Source organism: Herpailurus yagouaroundi, unplaced genomic scaffold (assembly GCF_014898765.1).
Source record: "Herpailurus yagouaroundi ecotype Mexico unplaced genomic scaffold, PumYag 29, whole genome shotgun sequence".
Classification (NCBI taxonomy): domain Eukaryota; kingdom Metazoa; phylum Chordata; class Mammalia; order Carnivora; family Felidae; genus Herpailurus; species Herpailurus yagouaroundi.
In genome coordinates this window covers 62893462-62913201 of record NW_024412377.1, presented here as the reverse complement: position 1 = coordinate 62913201, position 19740 = coordinate 62893462, and the positions used below count along the sequence as shown (strand labels likewise).

At 49.1% G+C, this 19740-nt stretch overlaps 1 protein-coding gene and 1 non-coding gene across 3 annotated transcripts in view; one reads left to right on the top strand and one right to left on the bottom strand.

Moving 5' to 3' along the window:
• ERGIC1 (endoplasmic reticulum-golgi intermediate compartment 1) overlaps positions 1-19740 on the bottom strand; it is a 103593-nt gene that overhangs the window by 50217 nt on the left and 33636 nt on the right. The window contains exon 2 of one of the 2 annotated variants that reach the window (XM_040445111.1): positions 4757-4818. The exons of the other annotated variant lie outside the window; for it this stretch is intronic. Within the exon in view, the coding sequence (XP_040301045.1) occupies positions 4757-4818 (62 nt within the window). The remainder of the gene's footprint in view (positions 1-4756; positions 4819-19740) is intronic. 2 annotated transcript variants of the gene reach the window in all.
• Positions 7835-7937, top strand: LOC121016956 (U6 spliceosomal RNA). Its single transcript, XR_005784551.1, has one exon. It is a non-coding gene; the product is annotated as a U6 spliceosomal RNA (small nuclear RNA).

Here is a 19740-nt window from a genome sequence, read left to right as displayed (position 1 = left end):
TATCTATCTATCTATCTATCTATCTATCTATCTATCTATCTATCTATCTATCTTAAAATGCAAAAAGATGACTTCTAAGTAAAGAAGGAAGGGAACAAATGTTTGCTGGGCCACTACCATGCACCCTGCTGTGGGAGTGTCACCAGCTACCGTGTCACCTCACACTCCCGCCTGACGGGGGCACGCACCCTTGCGCAGCAGGCAGAAATGGAGGCTCAGAGAGGAAGAGACTGGCCTGGCAAGGTGGGTGGGGAGACAGGCCTGGATCCTATGAATTCTACAGACAATGCCCTAAGAAAAGAAACCCCAAGATCTAGGACTCCAAGTGAAGAACAAGACAGGGACATCCCCACAGTCCCTACACCTCTAAAACCAGACCAACATATGGGATCCTAGAATGACTCCCCAATTCTTCAAACACTAAAAGAACTATATAGGGCAGTATTAAAGGGTTTTACTTTTTTTGTTTCTTTTCAGAAGAGGTAACACATGCACGTGATGAGAAAAATCATGCAGCTGCATAAAAAGGTATAGTGTGTCAAGTCCCTTTCTCGCTCCTGATCTGCAGCCCCCTGCCCTAAGGTATCAGTGTTACGGTCTTGCGTCCTTCGACAGCACTGAAACATATATGCACAATTCCTTTCTTTCTCTAAGCCAACTGCAGCATAAGCTATATACATCCTTTTCAACCATGCTTTGCTCACTCAGCAGCCTATGTCTGAAATACATGCCACATCAGTTTACAGGAGTGGCCATGTTTGCTTGCTTGCTTTTGTGGCATAGAAACTCATTTCAAATGTCTTCTCCAGCTGTTGGAAAAATCCACTGCACTCCTGCAGCCACCAATCCCAACTTCCCGGCTCATATCCTTCCCTTTCTCACCTGCAGACTGCAGCTATGATAACTGATCAAGAATCCCACTACCAGGCAGAACACCCTTCACCTGGAATCTTCCTAAACAGTATCACATAGGACCCATGTTTCAGAGTCATTTTCATCCCTCTCACACCTCTCTCAAGCCCCAGCAACCCATCGCATGCTGTCATGGACAGGCACAAAGTAGGGAGGCGTTTCTGAAGGTCAATGCTGACTTAGACCAATCCAGGCCTTCTAACTGCCTTCCTTGCCCTAAGCCTGCAAAAGGGCCCCAACACTCTAACTCTGTCCAGATTGGGGGTGGGGGGGGTGGGGGACAGGGATGGAAGGCTTCCTTCTGAAATCTGTGTGCTCTGTTCAAGGTCTGGATGAAGCCTGGTCAACCCAGCAGGTGGACACGATAAATGCCAAGTCTACTCAGCTGAAACCCAAGTGTCCAACAGCCCTGATCATATACCCTCTGTGACTGCTCCCCCTACCATCGTCCCATACTAGGTGGACAATGTCTCAGTACCACTATGGTCACAGGGTCTAGCCTGGCTCAGAGAAGGTACAGAAAAAAATACTTGTTGAATGAATGAATGAATGAATGAATGAATGAAAAACACGAGGTATGAAGGCAGGTATGAAGTATTTCAACCAGAAAGGCCGTTGTGATACTGAAGGCTTGATGAGGGTTTTCAATCCATGTTTGGGCAAGAAGCTAAGGCTCTCTGACACCACACTTCTTTTGAAACTGACTCAGGCAGTGGACCATAGGAATGTGACCCCTAGAGAATGTGTGTGACTGGGAAACCTGGTGCAGCCAGCAAAGGGGGGCACTGGGCCCAAGACCCGAGACCCAAGACTCTGGGAAGTCAAGGAATTTGTTCAAGGCCAAATGGCCACTTCAGTGAAGGAGGCAAAATTCAAACCCTGATCCGTGAGTGTCCAGGGCCCTTCCCTGTTCCTGCAGTTATTAATAGCGCTTATCAAGATGTCATGAAATGGTGTGGCTTCGTGTCTGCTGCCCTGGTAGGCCACGTGCTCCTTAAGGACAAAGACGGGAGCCCATTCATCAACATGATCCCGGTACTTGGTACGGGACCTGGCCCCGGGACCTAGTTAATAAATATTTGTTCACTACATGGTAGCTAAGGGCTGGTTTCCCATGCCTCACGCCTTTTTCCTCTCGTGTAAAGGAATTTGCCGTCTTGCACACTGTGGCCGGGACCGCAAATCAGACCACGTCCCTAGAGGGCCATCTGGCAGTACCTTCTAAATTTTACAACACACATGCCCTTTGACCCAGTAATTCCTCTTCTAGGAAAAGTTACCTTACAGAAATAACCATACAAGGATATAAAAATATATGGACAAGGATGTCTGCAACAGCCATAAATCGGAATCGAGACTGTCCACTCCCAGGAGACTGGTTACGTAAACTGTGGGTCGCGCAGATGATGGCGACCGTGGGTTGCCAGACGCGGCTGCAGGGAAGAATGCAGCGGGCCGTGTACGTGCTGGTAGGAAAGGCGTCCAGCCTACGGCGGTTGAAAAAAGGGCCGGGAAGAGAGGTCCACACAGTAGGTTCCCGTCTCTGCTTAAAACAACGATATAGGTATATCAAAGCCTGAATGTGCTTTTTAAAAATTCTAGGAGGACCCAGACCTGATTGTTACACATCCATTAACAAGGGTGAGACTGCAGAGACTGTGAGGCAGAGGTCTGGACTATCGGTTGGTGGCAGGAAGGGGACAGGACACCTTACTTGAATTTTTGTGATCAGGCTCAGAAACAAGTCGAACCCCCTCTCCTCTCATGGGCCTTGGGTATCCTCTCCGTGGGGACTCAGGCATAAAGCATCAGAGCGTCTGCTGGCATGGACCCTCACAGGCTGGGGGCTCCTGGAGGTCAGGGACCAGAGGAGTGTAGTCCAGGCACTGAGAGCTTAGCACATACCCTACACTTGACGGGTCTGAACTCGTTTATTCCCCATATCAGGAAACTGAGGATCAGAGAGGTGAAGTGAGAAGTGACTTCCCCAAGGTCTCGCAGCTAATAGATGGGAGAATGAACCCAGCTCTGCCACATGGGAAGCCTGCAGGACATGCATCCTGTGTCCTGGCTGCTGCATTCCCTTCTCCAGGGATGTGGAGACCCAGGGCTGGAGAAGGCACCCACGGCTTCAATGAGTAAGGGCCGGGCAGGGGCAGCCGGGGTGGGGGTGGGAGAACCCCAAGGCCATGCTCCTATGACCCACCTTGGGAGGCAGCAGTGGATTCCAATTTGATTGCCCAGCCCCAGGGCCCTGCTCAGGGGACAGCCCACGGGGAGGGTCCCTCTCCCGCAGGAAGCACTGGAGAGGCCGGCAGGGGGTCAGGCCATGGGGTGCAGGGAAGCCTACCTTTCGAGAGATGTGAAACTTGAGACAAGTCACTTCACCTCTCTGGGCCCATTTTCTCCTCTGGAAAATGAGGCTATGAGGTTTTCCTGCGCGCATGGCGCTTTTGGGTTTGTTTTGGTTTTAATAAACTTCTCATTGTGGAGTAACAGATGCAGAGACAGTACAGAGAGTTCCCATGCGCCCTTCATCCGGCTTCTCCTCACGTTAACGTCTTCCATAACCACGGTATGCACGTCAAAACGAAGTAACACCATACAGCACCAAAACTAAGCTACAGACAGGACTACAGGTTTCGCCAGTTTCCCCACAAACCCCCTTTTTCCTGTTCCTGGACCCAACCTGGGATCTCACTTTGCATGTAGTCATCCTGTGTCCTTAGTCTTGAATCTGTTGACAGTTCCCCCTTCTTCCCAAGGTTTTCGAGACCTTGTCGCTTTTGAAGCGTACTGGCAGGAGTTGCGTAGAATGTCGCCCAACCTGGGCCCCGATGATGCTTTCTCATGATTGGGCAGGCTTGGGCTGTTTGGGGAAGAATGTTCGGAGGGGAGGTGTCCTTCCCATCACGTCCCATCGGGGGTGCGTGACGTCCACAGGACGTCTCACTGGCTGATGTCAACCTTCATCACTTGGTTGTCTCTGGGCAGCTAGACAGGAAAGTTACGATTTCCCTTCCACTCTCTGCTCTTTCCATTCTCTGCATCACTGAGTCCAGCCCATACTCCAGGAGAAGAGAATTAGGCTTTACCTCCTGGAGGGGGTATTTATCCATCTACATTACTGTACTACTTGGAATTCTTCTGTTAAGGAAGAGCCATCCCTTCTCTCCCATTGATTTACATCAGTACACTCTCATACTCCTTTTTTGTAATTCTTTGGCACATCAGACAATCATGCCATGATCTGTTACTCCGACTACCCCTGTGTTAGCCTTTGGCCTCTTTCATGTTGCTCCTGTGTCCTGCTGATGCACCCCCTAGCCCTTTTTTCCCCCCTCCGGGAGCTTCTTTGCTTTTTGGCCCAAGATGATCCAAGCTTATTCTGCTCTCTTCCTGCCCCGGCCCTGGAAGGAGACTTTGGGTCCTTTTACTGAACACTGGCATTTAGAAACCAAAATCTGGTGCAATTCTTCTTCTTCTTCTTTTTTTTTTAATGATTAAAAATGTGCTTATGTCGAAAACTCCAGCAGTCTAAAAGGGAAGAAAAGCCCTCCTGACCCCTTGAGCCCCAGTCTCCCCTCCCAGGGGCAATTGCTACTGATGGTTTCGGGTGTATCCTCCCAGAAACAGATAATGCCGATGCCTTGCAGGGCTCTGGTGAGAACAGAGATGAGACGAGGAACTCTATGAAGGGCTCGCAAGATGCCCATCCTTTGTCCTCTCCTCCCGTCTCTCCTTTTTTTCTCCCTGGTTCAGCAGTTCTGCACAGGGAGAGCAGGCCCGGGTAAGGGGAGATGGGGAGGGGGTGAGGACAACGGCAAGAAGGATGGCTACTCACTAATGGCCCCGGTGTATGTTGGCTGCGTAAGGTCCTTGGGCACCTTCCTGTAGATGTCAAACCTGCAGAGAGCAAAGCGGACAGGGGTGAGGTGGGCGCAAGGGGTGGGTCTCAGGGCAGCAGGGAAGATGGTTTCAGCTTGCTTGCCATGTGGGCAGCAAGCCACAGTTGTTCCTGGAACCAGGTCCTCCTACTCCTTCAGGTCACCTCCCTCAGGAGGCCTGAAGGAAAGCCCTCCGATGGGACCCTGCCCCATCCCCTGGTAGCGTTTCCTCACAACACTTAGAGCCACCAGGCAGGACCCTCATTTGGTTACGTTTCTGGGTTGGTCCTCCCCCCCATCAGAACGGAACTTCCACAAGGGCAGTGACCTTCTTGGGTTTTGTCCTCCGCCCACGTCCCCAGACCCTAGCACAGGCCTGGTGCGTAGAAGACACTCAGCAAGCCCTTGTGGAATGAACTGAACCCGCATCTTGGGTTTTTCTAATGATGAAGGAAATAGGGAAATGCACCGTCTTTCCTGAGTTCCATGACGGCACTGCATTCTTGCCCGGTGTCACCTCTCCTCCCCCTCTTCCTTTTCCTGCCTCCCCCTCCCCCCCCCGTCTTCACTCCCCCCCCCCCCCCTTCCCCAGCTCCCGCAGCTTGCCTGTGGAGTTCCTTCCTAACTCCAAGGCGTGAAGTTAACAAAATCCTGCCTGGAGCCCAGTCTCAGCGTTAGCTTGCGACGGCTCTGGCTCGTGTCTAATGGGGGTCTCCTGCCCACACGCAGAGCAGATGCCTTGATGCCTTTCTTTCATATGGGTCCCACCACAGCAAATGAGGGTTGTGGGGTGCGGCGGAAGAATCTGGGATCTGGGAGTCAGACAGACACAGCAGATTCTGGCCAGCTATTAAAGAGTGAGGATCCTGGAATCAGACCACCCTGGGTTCAAATCTTTTGGGCTGGTCTTCCTTGTTTGTGGCTACTGTTACCAGGTCCTCCCAGGCCATCGAGAGGAGTAACGGAAATAAATGTCTGTGGTGGATTTACACAGCATTCACAGAGGAGGCGCCTCACACACTTGGCTTCCTTCCTGTCACTTGAACCTGAGCAGGCAGTTCTCACAAAGCAGAGTTCTATCCCCGCGGTGTTCCTAGGCTCCCGGGTAGGACTTGGCATGGTGAAGAGGCCTGCTGCTCCAGCCCTCGGGGGCTACCAGTTGGCATGTGGTTCCCCTTTGGTGATTGGGAAAAGCTGTTAGCACCCTGCTAACCTCAACGCAATGACTTGGAAATCTTGCGTAAGATCTGATGCTTGACTACCGTGCGCTTGTCCTAACTGCACGTGAAACGTGCTGGGTTTCCTAACACGTCAGGGGAGAAGATATTCCTGTGGGCTGCCAAGTTAAAAGGTAACACTTTCTCTCCGGCCTGCTCAGCTACCAGTCTTCCGTTCTCGGGCCCTTAAGGGGCACTAGAAACTGGGGCTGGGGGTGTGGTTGAGCGGGAGGGGTCCACGTGACTCAGTTCTCCATACCTACTCATCTCCTTTATTCGGAAAATGCTGACCCCTTTAACCACGAAGGGCATGTAAGAGGTAAGAGGCATGTGTGTACTGTGGAATCAGCCCAAGTGGGCTCAAACGTGACTCCACCACTGTTCAACCTTGGGCATGTCACTTACGTAACCTCTCTGAGCCTCAGTTCCCCTGGCTGTAAAATGGGGCAACGATACTATCTCGTAGCATAGCGGTTAAGGCCAAGTGACTTAGTGCATAGAAAGCACTTAGAACTGTGCCTGGCACCCAGGAAGTACTATATGAATATTTATGTGCAGGTACTATTCTTTTTTTTTTTTTTTCCGTTACTATTGTTAATGTTCGGCTGACTAACATCTATGAGCACCTACTACATGCTAAGTCCTCTCTTAGGCACTAGGACACAGGTATAAGACTCAGCCCTTGGCCTTGTGTGCCTACAGTTTAGCAATAAAGACCAAGAAGGAAATGGAAGGAGGGTACAATGGTGTTCCTTCATAAGGTTTGCTGAAGGTGCTAGGGGGACCCAGAAAGTGGTCCATGGGGTGGTCCATGAAGCTTCCGGCAGCAGGTGATGTCTGAACAGAGCAGGAGGATGGGAGGCTGAGCAGGAAGAGGCATAAAGCAGTCCACGTAGTGAGAACAGCAAAAACAGGGGCCAAGAAAGACAACCAGACCTGGCGTGCTGGAGTGTGGAGTTAGTTCACCTGCCCGTGACGCTGGGATGGGATGATGACCGAACCTGGTGTGCCAGAGCGCAGAGTCCCCTTGCACGAGGCACTGGGATGGCATGGAATGACAGGCACCAGAGAGGTGGGAGGGGCTTAAAATCCACCTTCCCTGTCCAGTTAATACCAGGTCGCCATCCAGGGCCCACAGGCAGAAACTGGGCCTCACAGTTTAAAAACTTTATCAACCACCACTTCAAAACTGGGAGTTTTATGGGAAGTCAGAGGTCACTCGGGGTGAGGAGGTGGGGGTAGCTGAGGGCAGAATGTCAGAATCTGATAAGGGTGAAGAGGCCAGAGAGGGGAGATTGACACATGGGGGTGGGGGACACTAATCAAATATGTAAATACAGTGAGGATAATGGACGCCTGGGGCTCACTGTTGGGAAAGGGAGGTCTATATGGAGGGAAAAGTAGAATAAACTCTGTGCTGCTCGAGTGGAAATGGAGGTTTCACTGTGGATTCATGATTTTCAACATCCACCAATACAGAAATACACATCCTATTCACATACATTTCCTGGCTCATTCCACAGGGAGGGTCCGGGAACCGTGACAGCCAGATAGCAAACGGCACATCAGGTACTCAAATGTTGGCTTCTAAATCTCCCTCTCTACTTGCAGAAATGGCTGATCCCAGGGCTACGTGAGGAAAATCCAAGATGAACTTGGAGCACCTTCTTATGTCAGAAAGCAAGACAGTGTTCAAAGAATGGTGGGGTCACCGGCCAAAGAAAGGACGATGTGAGCACTAAAGTCAAAAATCACAGTAATAGGTTATAACCCATTGGATAAAATAGGAAGCCACGGATCTATATAAAGAAATGAATAGTGCTCGCTCCGGCAGCACACGTACTAAAACTGGAACGGTACAGAGATCAGCACGGCTCCCCGCGAGGACGACACGCAAATTCGTGAAGCTTCCGTATTTGTCATGACGTTTGCAGAGACGTGGATGGAACTGGAGGGTGTTATGCTAAGTGAGATAAGTCAGTCAGAGAAGGACAGATACCATATGTTTTCACTCCTTATGTGGATCTTGAGAAACTTAACAGAAGACCATGGGGGAGGGAAAGGGGAAAAAGAAGTTACAGAGAGGGAGGGAGGCAAACCATAAGAGACCTTGGATACTGAGATCAAACTGAGGGTGGATGGGGGGTGGGGGAGAGGGGAAAGTGGGGGATGGGCATTGGGGAGGGCACTTGTTGGGATGAGCACTGGGTGTTGTATGGAAGCCAACTTGACAATAAATTATATTTAAAAAAAAGAAATGAATGAACCAAACATTTGATGAGAAACAGGATATTTACATACCTTCAAATACCACCCCACAAAATCCTTACTAATTACAAAGGGAAAAAGTGTAACGTTATAGTTGAGAAACTTGACATCATCTTGACCAAGTGACCAAAGTGAGTGTCACCAGTAAGGAGACATATCATGTGCCTCCTGGTCTGAGATATTGGGGAAGGCACACCATTACACTCGTGTGGGAAACTTGCTCAAAATGCACAACCTCAAATGAATCATGAGAAAGCAACACACAAATCCAACCGGCGGGTTCATGCTATAAAATGACTGGCCAGTACTTGTCAAAGGTATCAAGGTCATTCAGACAAGTAAAAGGCTAAAGAACTTTCAGAGATTGGAGGAGACTAAAGAGACATGACAACTGAACCACGCAGGATGTCCCAGACGAGAAAAAGGACATCAGGGGGACAATGGTTAGGATTTGAATAAGAGCCATGTATTAGTTAATACTACGGTATAGTGTTATTTTCCTGGTTTTGATAATGGTATTTTGGTTATGTAACATGGTAATATTTAGGGAAGTTTCAGTAAAGGGCTTATGGGAAGTCTTTGCATTAGTTTTGCAAATTTTTTTGTAAGCCAGAAATTATGGCAAGATAAAAAGTTAAAAAGGCTCTTTAAAATTTAATAGAATTATAAAAAAAAAAATTGTAAGGGGGAGATTTCACATAAAAATCCCACACAGCCTGCTTTCTTCATACATACCTGGTCCCTCTAGGCTTCTGATTTTGAGGTGCTGGCTTAACAAATGTTTACTGAGTGTGCTGGGTGTCAAGAATACATCTTTGTTGGGAGTGAGAATGGCGAGGGGAGGGTTGAATGAACAAAGGTCTAAGAGAGGAGGGTAGACTTGGACCAAACTATAGGAAGCAATAGTGACCAAAGGAAAGAGGTGCTCTAGAGTCACTGATGTGAAACCAAGATCACTGCCAGCCTGGGCACTTTTACATATACATATTTACATGTAATTCTTACAATAACCCTGGCAGACACTGATATTCCAATTTTTCAGAGAGAAAACCAAGGCTAAGCTATAAGCAACTTGCTCAAAGTCACCAAGCCCGTGACTAGTAGAGCTGGGATTCAAACCCAAGTCTGAGTCATAGGCCATGGCCCTTCCACTGCCCTATACTTGTGGGAATCAGTATAGAGGTCACTTACTGGTAAATTAGTCTCAGAGTTTTGCTTACTTTTCCACAGATGCTGCCCAGAGCAGGTGAGAATCTCCTAAAAGACAGGGACCAGCTCAAAATACATTAATTCACTCAACAGATATTTACTAAGTACTTACTGGCAGCACTCTAGATATGGGAAAATGGAAGCGGTCAAGGTAGACATGGCCCCTGCCCTCACGGAGGTGCCAATCTAGTAATGCTTTTGACTCCTTGAGAAGGGCCACCTAAACAGAATGTTCTCTAATGATTATCCCATTCCCATGCCATCAATCCAAGCTGCGGAGTGGTGGTGGGGTAAAGGGAGAGCTGAAAAAGACCCTGGGTTCAGAGCTGACCACAAGCCAAGTGAGTCAGCAGTGAATGTCACTAAGAAATGGGCCACAGGAAGACTGGTGAGAACCCAGGCATGTGACAGACAGGGAAGTGAGCCGTCGTCCTCTCTGGTTTACATTAGTCAGTCCCTCCCTGCGGTGATGTGGTGATGCGATTAGCTGTGGCCACCCACTGTCAAGAGAATATGGAGGAAAGGGTAGAGAGTGTGGAAGAGGGGGAAGGGGTGCCTAGTGCATATCTAGTGTGGGCTCAGCTCATGCTATGCCTTTGGCTGGCATGTTCTCATTTAATTCTCTTGACCAGCCTTCAAGTTAGGGATTTTTAGCCCATTTTACAGATGAGGCTCACAGAGGCTGGTGGTTTGGCTAAGCTCACACACCTGTGAAGTGCCACAGCAGGACTCTGAATCCAGGCCTAATTTACATTCTTGCTGTTTTTTTTTTTTTCCAACCATGTGGGGCCCAAACTGAGACCATGTCAGTGGAAAATGCTTAGGAAAAAAGGTTAAAGAATTGGAATTGATTAGCCTCAAACAGAGAAAGCTAAACCATGGATTCTTCATCACTGTCAAGCAAAAAAATGCTCTTTTCCTGCCCTCCCACCAGAGTATGATTTTCTTGAGGCAGGACCTGGGCCCCCTTGTTGCCCAGCCCTGCCCAATCCAGGCCCCTGGAGAACTGACCTGAATGAATGAGTCAATGAATGAATCTGCACAAAGATAAGATCCACTGGCTGCTCTTAAAAACAAGATTAGGCTGAAATGGACAGTGGAGAAGCTGAGTCCTCAGGGGTTCCTTGTACTGGATATTGAGAAATCTTCACTTCAAAGCGGGGTGGGGGTGGGGGCAGAGTGGACTTAAATTAAAGTAAGAGAGCCATCAGTTGGACTTAAGGAAGACTGATCCAATGCCAAGTGCCAGGACAATGGCAGTAGTGACTGGAGCTAGGCTGGCAAGAGGATTATCCTTGCTGGGACAGGATACAAACACAGAGACCCCACAGGGGCCTCCTGCCTTCAAAACCCTCCACTGTCAGGTCTAGAAGGTTCTCTAAGATCACTATGTCCAACCCAATCATTTTACAGATGAGAAAACAGAAGCTTTAAGAACAGTGACTTGGGGCACCTGGGTGGCTTGGTCGGTTAAGCGTCCGACTTCGGCTCAGGTCATGATCTCGCGGTCCGTGAGTTCGAGCCCCGCGTCGGGCTCTGTGCTGACAGCTCAGAGCCTGGAGCCTGTTTCAGATTCTGTGTCTCCCTCTCTCTCTGCCCCTCCCCGTTCATGCTCTGTCTCTCTCTGTCTCAAAAATAAATAAACGTTAAAAAAAAAAAAAAAGAGCGACTTGTTCAGTTCGAGGTACAATTAGACACAGAATATTTAAATCAGAAACAAGCCAATAAAAAGCTGATGAAATCCTTGTTATCTCTCATATGCTAGCGGTTCCCAACCAGGGGCAATTTTGGCCCCCCAGGAGACATCTGGCAATGTCTGGAGATATTTTTGGTTGTCGCACGGGGGACTGGGGGTGTTACTGGAACCTAGCGGGTTAAGGCCAGGAGTGCTAATGCATCCGACAATCCTGCAATGCATAGTAAAATCCCCCCCACCCCACAACAAAGGATTACTGGCCCCAAATGTCCAGAGAACTGAAGTAGAGAAACCATGTCGTACGAGACCAAAACTTCGCATGTGGGAAGCTCATTTTCCCACTGAGTCTGTGTTCTGTCTGAAAGGCAGCCAGTTGCCTCTGCTCCCGCTGGGTGAAGTCATGGCCACGGCCTCGATTGCCCCCACAGAGACCAGCGATCTGGATTAAGCAGTCTTTCCCTCTCCTTTGTGCTCTGTGCCTGAGAAAGAAGAGCTCACTTGGAGAGACCTGGGCAAAGGGACCCACAGAGAAACAACGAGGTCCACCTAGACTTGTGGCTTACCGTGACAGTCGAGTAAGGCCAAGGGTCACTATTTTAATAAAACGCACCGAATCTGCGCCTCTAACACATCTTACCTTAAGATCAAACATACATCAACATCGGTACGAGGAATTGATGAGAATATAGGATTTACTTAACAGAAACTACTCTACAGGCTGCATCTAGCCTACTGAGTGAGGAATGGCCGCATAACCTCACCCAAAATAAACACGCATACGTCTTCCTCTGCTCCCAAGCAAGGAAATTGCCGCTGGAAATCTCTGACTAATGGATTTCTTCTGTAATTTCTTTTCATAGCAGAATGCCTCAGCTTTGCTATTTTAACTTTTGCTGCTTGGGACCTCACTTCTCCCTTGCTCTTGGAGACGAATCTCAGATCACTCTGTGGTTCGCCATATGTGGGCGGCTACCAGGCAGGCAGGCGCTCGTGATGTCACTGTTTCCAAGGCTTAATGAAATTAGACGCCATTGAGGAGCAAGTCATTGGAAGTGGTGGGTCACTGGTCCCAAAAATAGCCAGCAAGGCTTTTAGTTGGTGCTGTGGCCTGGTCACCCCTGCCCACCAGCCTGTCAAGAGGCTTCAGTGCCAAGTACCAGGGAGTTAGGTGAAAAGTGTGCTTGCTTGTTCACTTACTCATTTCTTCCACCTTACTGAGAACCACTGGTGTGGTGTGTGTGGGGGGGGGAGGGTGCGCGCGCACGCCTACGCACACGCGTGTGCATGCTGGAGGGCACACGGAGGTAAATGAATGTGTCAGAGCCAAGCACGGGCAGGGAAAGAACCCTACAAGCACCGGTTCTCTTGAGCCCTAGAATCACTCTCACAGCCCCCTGAATCCTGTCCTTGACGTTCAAACTGCTAATAAGAGCCCACACCAATCCTTCCTCTGTCAGAAGGGGAAAAAAATCTGTCTCCCTCTCCAGCCCACATAGAAGAGCTTAGAGGGTGAATCATGGCTATCACAGCTACTCTGTGGCTGTCCCCTCTGTGAGGGACCATTGTGCACCCAGTCGTGGACTCAGAGTTTGCGTTCGTTAACTCAAGTCCTTTTCACAGCCCTGTGTAGTAGATTCCATCATTCTTCCCATTTCACTTGCCCAAGACGCAGGACTCGACGCCTGCCGTCTAGCTTCAGGACATATGCTCTAACCGCTGTGCCACAGGCCTGCCTGAAGCACGCAGACAGGCTGGGGGCTGAAGGAGTGGAGGTCTGGGGGATGACCCTCTGCACAAAGCACTTCCACGTGCACAGTTCTCTCTCTCCAGCCCATCCCCTGAGGCTCTCTCCCCAAATCTCGGAGGCTGTGTGGAGGTCTCCCAGCTCCAACTGCCTCCACTGTGACCTTTCTCATCCCAGAATACCCTCTCTGACCACAAAGTCCTGGTCTTCCCCCTCTCTTCCTTCCCACAGAAGCCACTAAGTCTGGCCAAAGAGGAAGAAGAGCTTCTAGAAGGCACCCCCTGACACAGCCTGCCCCACCTTCCCAGACTCTGTGGACATATACATTCCTGGCACAGCCCCAATATGGCTGCAGGGTCCTCTACTCTGACTGGACCTAGTCGAGCCAGATTTGTTCCACAATCTGTGGATCGTGCAGGGCCTGGCCCATTAATGGCACTCAGCAAATTCCAGATGAAAAGACAAAATGACGTATGCGCAGGCTATTCACCACAGCACGGCTGTAATAGCAGACAACCGGGTACTATCCAAATGTCCATCCAAGGGGACCGGTTAATAAACTATAGACCAAGTGGAGGACGATCCAGCTGTAAAGGGAAATGAGGAAGGTCTCTTTACATGAAAAGAAAAAAGCAAACGGTGGAACGCTGCTTCTGTTAAATTTTAAGTATATGTTTGGGGGGGGGCGTGGATAGTGACAAAAAATGATTTATATCCTTGCTTACATCTTCATATTTGTGATGTTATAGCCACGGATTTAATTTGTAAGAGCCACAACGTCCATCAACAGGCAGAGAGATAGGTAAATTATGGCATATCCGCACAATGGACTATTACCCAGCAATAAAAAGCAATGAAGTATTGACATGAGCAACAACATGGATGATTCTCAAAACAACTGTACTGCATGAAACACAAACTAGGGTACACGTGGTATGATTCCATCTATATAAAATTCTCATCAGTGTTTAATGGGGTGCTTGGTATACGGGTCTTGAACTTCTTTTGTCACATGTATCCCTAAATATGTACTATTTTTTACGCATCGCCTAAGAATGGTAAGAGTAACCATTTTGGTTACACCTGTTGTTTCTTTTGGAAGCTATAAAATTTTAGACAAGTACAAACTAATCTAGAGTGACAGCAGGCCACCAGTTACCTGGGGACGAAGGAAGAGGTGGGCATGAGGAAACTTTAGGTTCACTATGTTGACCGTGATGATGGTTTCATGGGTGGATACATATTAAATTCCTCAAACTGTCCACCTTAGGTATGTGAAGTTTACTGTATGTCAATTATACCTAAATAAAGCTGTTAAAAAATGGTAATGGCTAAAACACATTAAATAATCTGTGAGTGCATAACGACACTTCAAAAAACAAAACACAACAAAAGCTTCTTTGGACACCTTTGAAGTTACTAGGCCACCAACTCCTTATTCTGAAAACTAGTAGATAGAAAGTACTAATTCCGACTTTTTTTTTTTGGTACACAAATGCATTCCTAGGTAACCAAATAGATGATGAAGGTGAAGTTCTGTTTTACAGAATAATTTCAAAGAATAATGCAGAAAGACTAATAGAAGTAGAAAAAATCATCATTGTGTGCCCTTTGATAAAACACTGGATCTTAGCAATGATCCGAAACTTAATAATAGATAATTATAGTGGCTAAAATAAAAATAATAGTGGCTACAGCCACTGGAACCCAGTGATTAACCTTAGTATCTCAAAGAGAAGACAACCAGTTATTCTGTACCTCTCAATGCAATGCAATCGGAAGTATACAGCATACTTCTTAATAACTGGCCTAGAACAACCTCACATCTCACCTTCCATGTAATCCTTCTCTCACAGCAGTCTGGCCTCTGACATCAGCAACCCCCACCACCACTCTCTCTTCCTGTGCTATGTAAGACCACCCAAGAGTCACTAAGGGCCAGATGCCATTGGCTCTCCTCAGTACTGCCCCTGCTCTGAACCTGTTAACTGCCCCTTCCTTCCTGGATCTCTCCTGGCTGCCTAAAGTACCATGGCATTCTCACTCTCTGGCATCCTCTCTGTCTGCTCCTTTTCCTCCTGCTATCCCTGATATGCAGGTGTGCCCACAGGGGTCTGTGTTCAGGCCTCTTCTCTTTTAGGTCCCACAGCCAACTCATCCATGCCTTAATTTCCCACGCCAAGTTCCAGAGAGATGGGAAAAAGTCAACAAGACAGATGTGGATGTGGTCCCTCTCCTCAAAGAGTTCATACAGTAATGCCCAAGGAGCTTCCTCACTCCCTGGGGTGTCCTCCCTGCCCCTCATACTTGATATGTCCAGAAGAAAACGCAACAGCTTCTCACACAAAACCTGTTCTTTGGGTCCCAGAAGGAACCTCAGGGATTGTGGAATCCAAACTCATGCAGCTTCAAATAGTTAAAGTAAAAGAGAAAGGGCAGCAGCATTTTGTGTTAAGAGACAAGCCCTCCTGACTCTTTCCAAGTCACCATCAGTGTCCTCCTGGGGCTCCCAAACGCCTGAGAAGTCGTGAGGTATGCTGTGTTGGCTGCAGGGGCCACAGTGAGGAGCAGCAGAGTCAAACTGGCTAATCGGGAAGAGGATGAAGAAATTCTCAAGGGGTGTTTTAGATGGTCTATCAGAAAAAAGGGAGTGGCCTCACTGGGCTGGACAGTGCCCTTCGCCTGTTACCTGGACCTGGGCTCGTCAGGAGAACAAAGCTCACGCCCAGCAGGGAGGGAGCATCAGCCTAAGAGCTCTAAATCCCAATGCAATCTGTTCCTTGAACAGTCAAGCAAGCTTGCTCCCATCTCAGGCCCTTTGCCCTTGCTGTTCTCTGTCTCTGGAACATTGTTCCCTCAGATAATCTGCATGCTTGCTGCCTCACTTCATTTATGCCTATATTCAAACATCACCTCTTTAGACAGGCCTGTCCTGGCCACTAACTAAAACGTCTCTTTCGACCTCCTTACTCTACTGTCTTTTTCTGTGTAGCACTTAAGATCACTGCCTGAATTTATGTTGTCTTATGTGCATTTGTTCATTGCCTGATCCCGCCATTAGAATATAAGTTACAGGAGAGCAGGGACTATGTCTGCCTTTGAGTTCCACTCTATCTCCAGAGCCTAGAAAAGTGCCTGGCACAAAGGAGATCCATAGAAATACTTGTGGCATGGATGAAGGAAGCAGCTTTTCTCCAAGTGTGGTCCTTGCACCACTGCCTCAGAATCTGCCAGGTGGCTGATCAAATATGCAGATTCCAGGGTCCCACTGTAGAATGAATGCAACCAGGATGGGGTGAGGATGGCAGGCATTTGTGGAAAAAGTGCCCTTCAGGAGATGCTGGTGCATGCTAGAGTTGCTAAGGTATCAGCTGTGTGTTTATCTCCCACTTCAAATGTATTTCCTAAGGACCACAGGTCAACAGAGGGATGAGGAAAGGGACTGGCATTTCCTGGGCTCCTTACCCTGTGAGCCAAGCACTACTGAGGATGCTTGACCTACTCTATCCCCCTGAATTCTTCCTACCACTCATGAGATGCCATCAACAAATGTGTAAACTGAGGCTCAGAGAAGCTGAGACACCTGCCTAAGTTCATACAACCAGCAAGAGGCAGAGTCAGGCTGGAACCCTGGTCAGCCTCACCCAGAGGCTCCTAAAAGCTCTGCACTAGCCCCTGGGCCCCTTGGCTGTCCACGCTCCCCACCGCCCTCCTGTGCCTGCCCCGCAGCCTGGCACCTGCTGTGGGTGTGGTGGGCACTTGGTGAGTGAGAAAGGGAGGTTTGGAACTGTGGTGTGACGCCACCCTGAGGCTCTGGCAGAGCACAGCCGGACGGGGGGCTCCTCACCCTCACTTGCCTCCCACATGCTGTGACAAGTCAGTGAGTCCACGCTCGCACAGAAAGAGGAAAGGCGTGGTGTCAGAGCCTCGGGACGTCAGGCAGCCGGGGCCTGGCTAGGAGTCCAGCTTCCCACCGTCAAGGCCACAGGGAGCACAGGCCAGGGGACGGCAAGGGCCCCCAAAGTGTTTCCAAATCACTGGAAACAGGACGCAGCCGCCGGCCCCACACCAGGACACAACATCATCCCAAGTGTGGAAGCTATAAATGGAAATGTATTCTTAGAGGGGCAGAACATGAGTGGGGGTTTTTCAGAAATGACCCATCATCGGATAAAAATACAGACGGCATTTAAATGCTGAGCGGCAGGAGCTATTCCGGGGATTGGGTTCTCATCCCTGCGGCTCCCAGCCAGGGCATGGCCTTCAGCAGAGATTTAAAAGGAAGAAACTACGGGTGCCGGTGTTTTTAAGTTTAGGAGGAAAGTATTTGGGAGAAAGACAGCCGTGCCAAGACAGCTGTGGAAGGTGCACCCTTTGGGGAGAGCCCAAATGTCACCTGACCTCCACCTGCACCCGCCCGGGGGATTCAATTTTACTCTCTACTATGAGACCACCTTTTGAACAACATTCTTCGCTACCTTAAGAAGTGAGGGCTGAGTTCTGGTGAGGCCCGGGGATAAAAGCCCTAAGATAGGATCAAGATTTTAAGAGGCTGGCCGGTCAATGAAAGTATAATAAAGCCATAGCTGAGGTGGATCTGATGTCATGGAAAGAGGAAAGAGAGTATTTATTACGCCAGCCTCTTCGCTCATGAGTCCAAGCCGTCCAAGACACAAAAACTAGGTTCAGCTGTTTTTTACAAAGAAGGAAACTGGGACTCAGAAAAGACTGTGTAGAGTCACAGACTCTCAGGCTGAGACCCTGAACCTGGAAAGATAAGCAGAAATGAGGCTGGAAGAAAAGGGCAGAAGGGTGTCTCAGGCAGAGCAACAGCTTCTGCTAAGGTTCATGGCTCCAGAAGCCCAAGGTCACTCAATTAGCATATGGCAAAGCTGGGATTTGCACCATCATCGACCTGAACACGAAGTTACTGTGCCAGGCTGGGAAGCAGCAGAGTGTTTTAGAAAACGAGATCTGGCTGACAAATTAAAAGGTGAATTTTTCAACAATCCCAGGGATCAAAGTGTTCTCCTTGGTGACCATTCTCATTTGGACACGTCTCAGTATTTTTCAGTTGTTCCATAATAAACAGGTTACAAATGAAAAAATAAAGCCAGGTAGGGTCTTTAGGAGAACCGTCTTGGGCTGGCCAGTCCCCGTCTATTACCTGCCCTCCCTCCCACGCACCTCGTGTCCCCACCAACACTCTTTGTTCCAGAAAGGCCCATTCTTTCCCAGCTCTGTTTATTTACATGCACTGCACCCTCTGTCTGCGTCACCCCATCTCACTCCTCCTCCACCAGCTCATTCTTTCTGTCATGAATGAGTACTTACTGTGGACCAAACACTGTTCTAGGTGCTAGGAATACAACAGTGGTCAGACACAAAACTCCCTGCCTTCACCTAGTTTACATCCTAGTAAAAGAGACAAACAGTGAATGAACGTGTCAGTGCCCATGAGTGTCATGAAGAAAAATAAACCAAACTAGGAGACAGCATATAATATAGGAGCTGTGTTAGACAGGAGCAGGGGGATAGCTCTCAGAGAAGCCCCATTTGATAAGGTGACACGCAAATGTTCATCTAAATCAAGTGGGAGAGCAGCCACACGGCTATTCAGGGAAGAACATTCCAGGCAGAAGGGATAGCAAGTGTAAAGGCCCTGAGGCAGGAAGCATACTTGGCAGGTCCCTGGAATATAGTAAGGAGCCTGGTAGAGCTGAGGGGCAGGAAAGGGCAGAAGTCCCAGTAATTCTTTAAAACTCAGTTCACACATCCCTTTCTTTGAGAATCCATCTCTGATTAGCCATAGGCTGGCTGAGGTTCCACCTTCTGGGCTGCGCACAGTCCCTGAGCTTCTCACTGTCACCATCCAGCACATGATGTGCTGTTACTAAACATGTGTGGACCACAGTCATGAATGAACAGCACAGCGCACTCTGTCTCATTAATACTATTTGTGTTTTCCCCTAGAAGTTGTGGATTCCTGCCGTGCGGGAACTGTCCTTAGTCTCTTGGGGTCCCTAGTGTCTGGCACTGAAATCTTAAGTGGGGAGCCTCATCTTTAAGTAACAAGAGGCCCACTGGGCTGCAGAAACTGGGTCTTTCCTGGGCCAAGAGCTCACCTAAGATGTGCAGGTGAGTCCCCTTTAGGAGCCACTGGCTTCCTGACCACCCACCAGCAACAGGACTTCACAGAGGGGGTCTACAAGAGGCGGGGCGGGGGTGAGAGTGGGATGGGAAGGGGATGTCCTTCCCACCCCCAGATTTCCAACATCGGCCTCACCCTTGCTTTCCTCAATAGTCCACGGCTTATCTAAGTCTTTAAGGAAAGACCGCATGGGAAGATAAAAATGTAAAACCAATTTACTAGGGAGTGACTACTCATGGACAGAAAATGCCTTTTCCCTCTGAAAAAGATTCCAGGAAACATCCTGAGAGTGTATGTTGCGGGGGGAGGGGGGGGGGCAGAGAGAGGGAGAGAGAGAATCCCAGGCAGGCTCCACATGGTCAGGGCAGAGCCTGGCATAGGGCTCGATCCCGGGAACCATGAGATCATGGCCTGAGCTGAAATCAAGAGCCGGATGCTTAACTGACTACGCCACCCAGGTGCCCTGACACTGTATGTTAAATAATGAATTTAAATAAAAACTTGAGGGGCGCCTGGGTGGCGCAGTCGGTTAAGCGTCCGACCTCAGCCAGGTCACGATCTCGCGGTCCGTGAGTTCGAGCCCCGCGTCGGGCTCTGGGCTGATGGCTCGGAGCCTGGAGCCTGTTTCCGATTCTGTGTCTCCCTCTCTCTCTGCC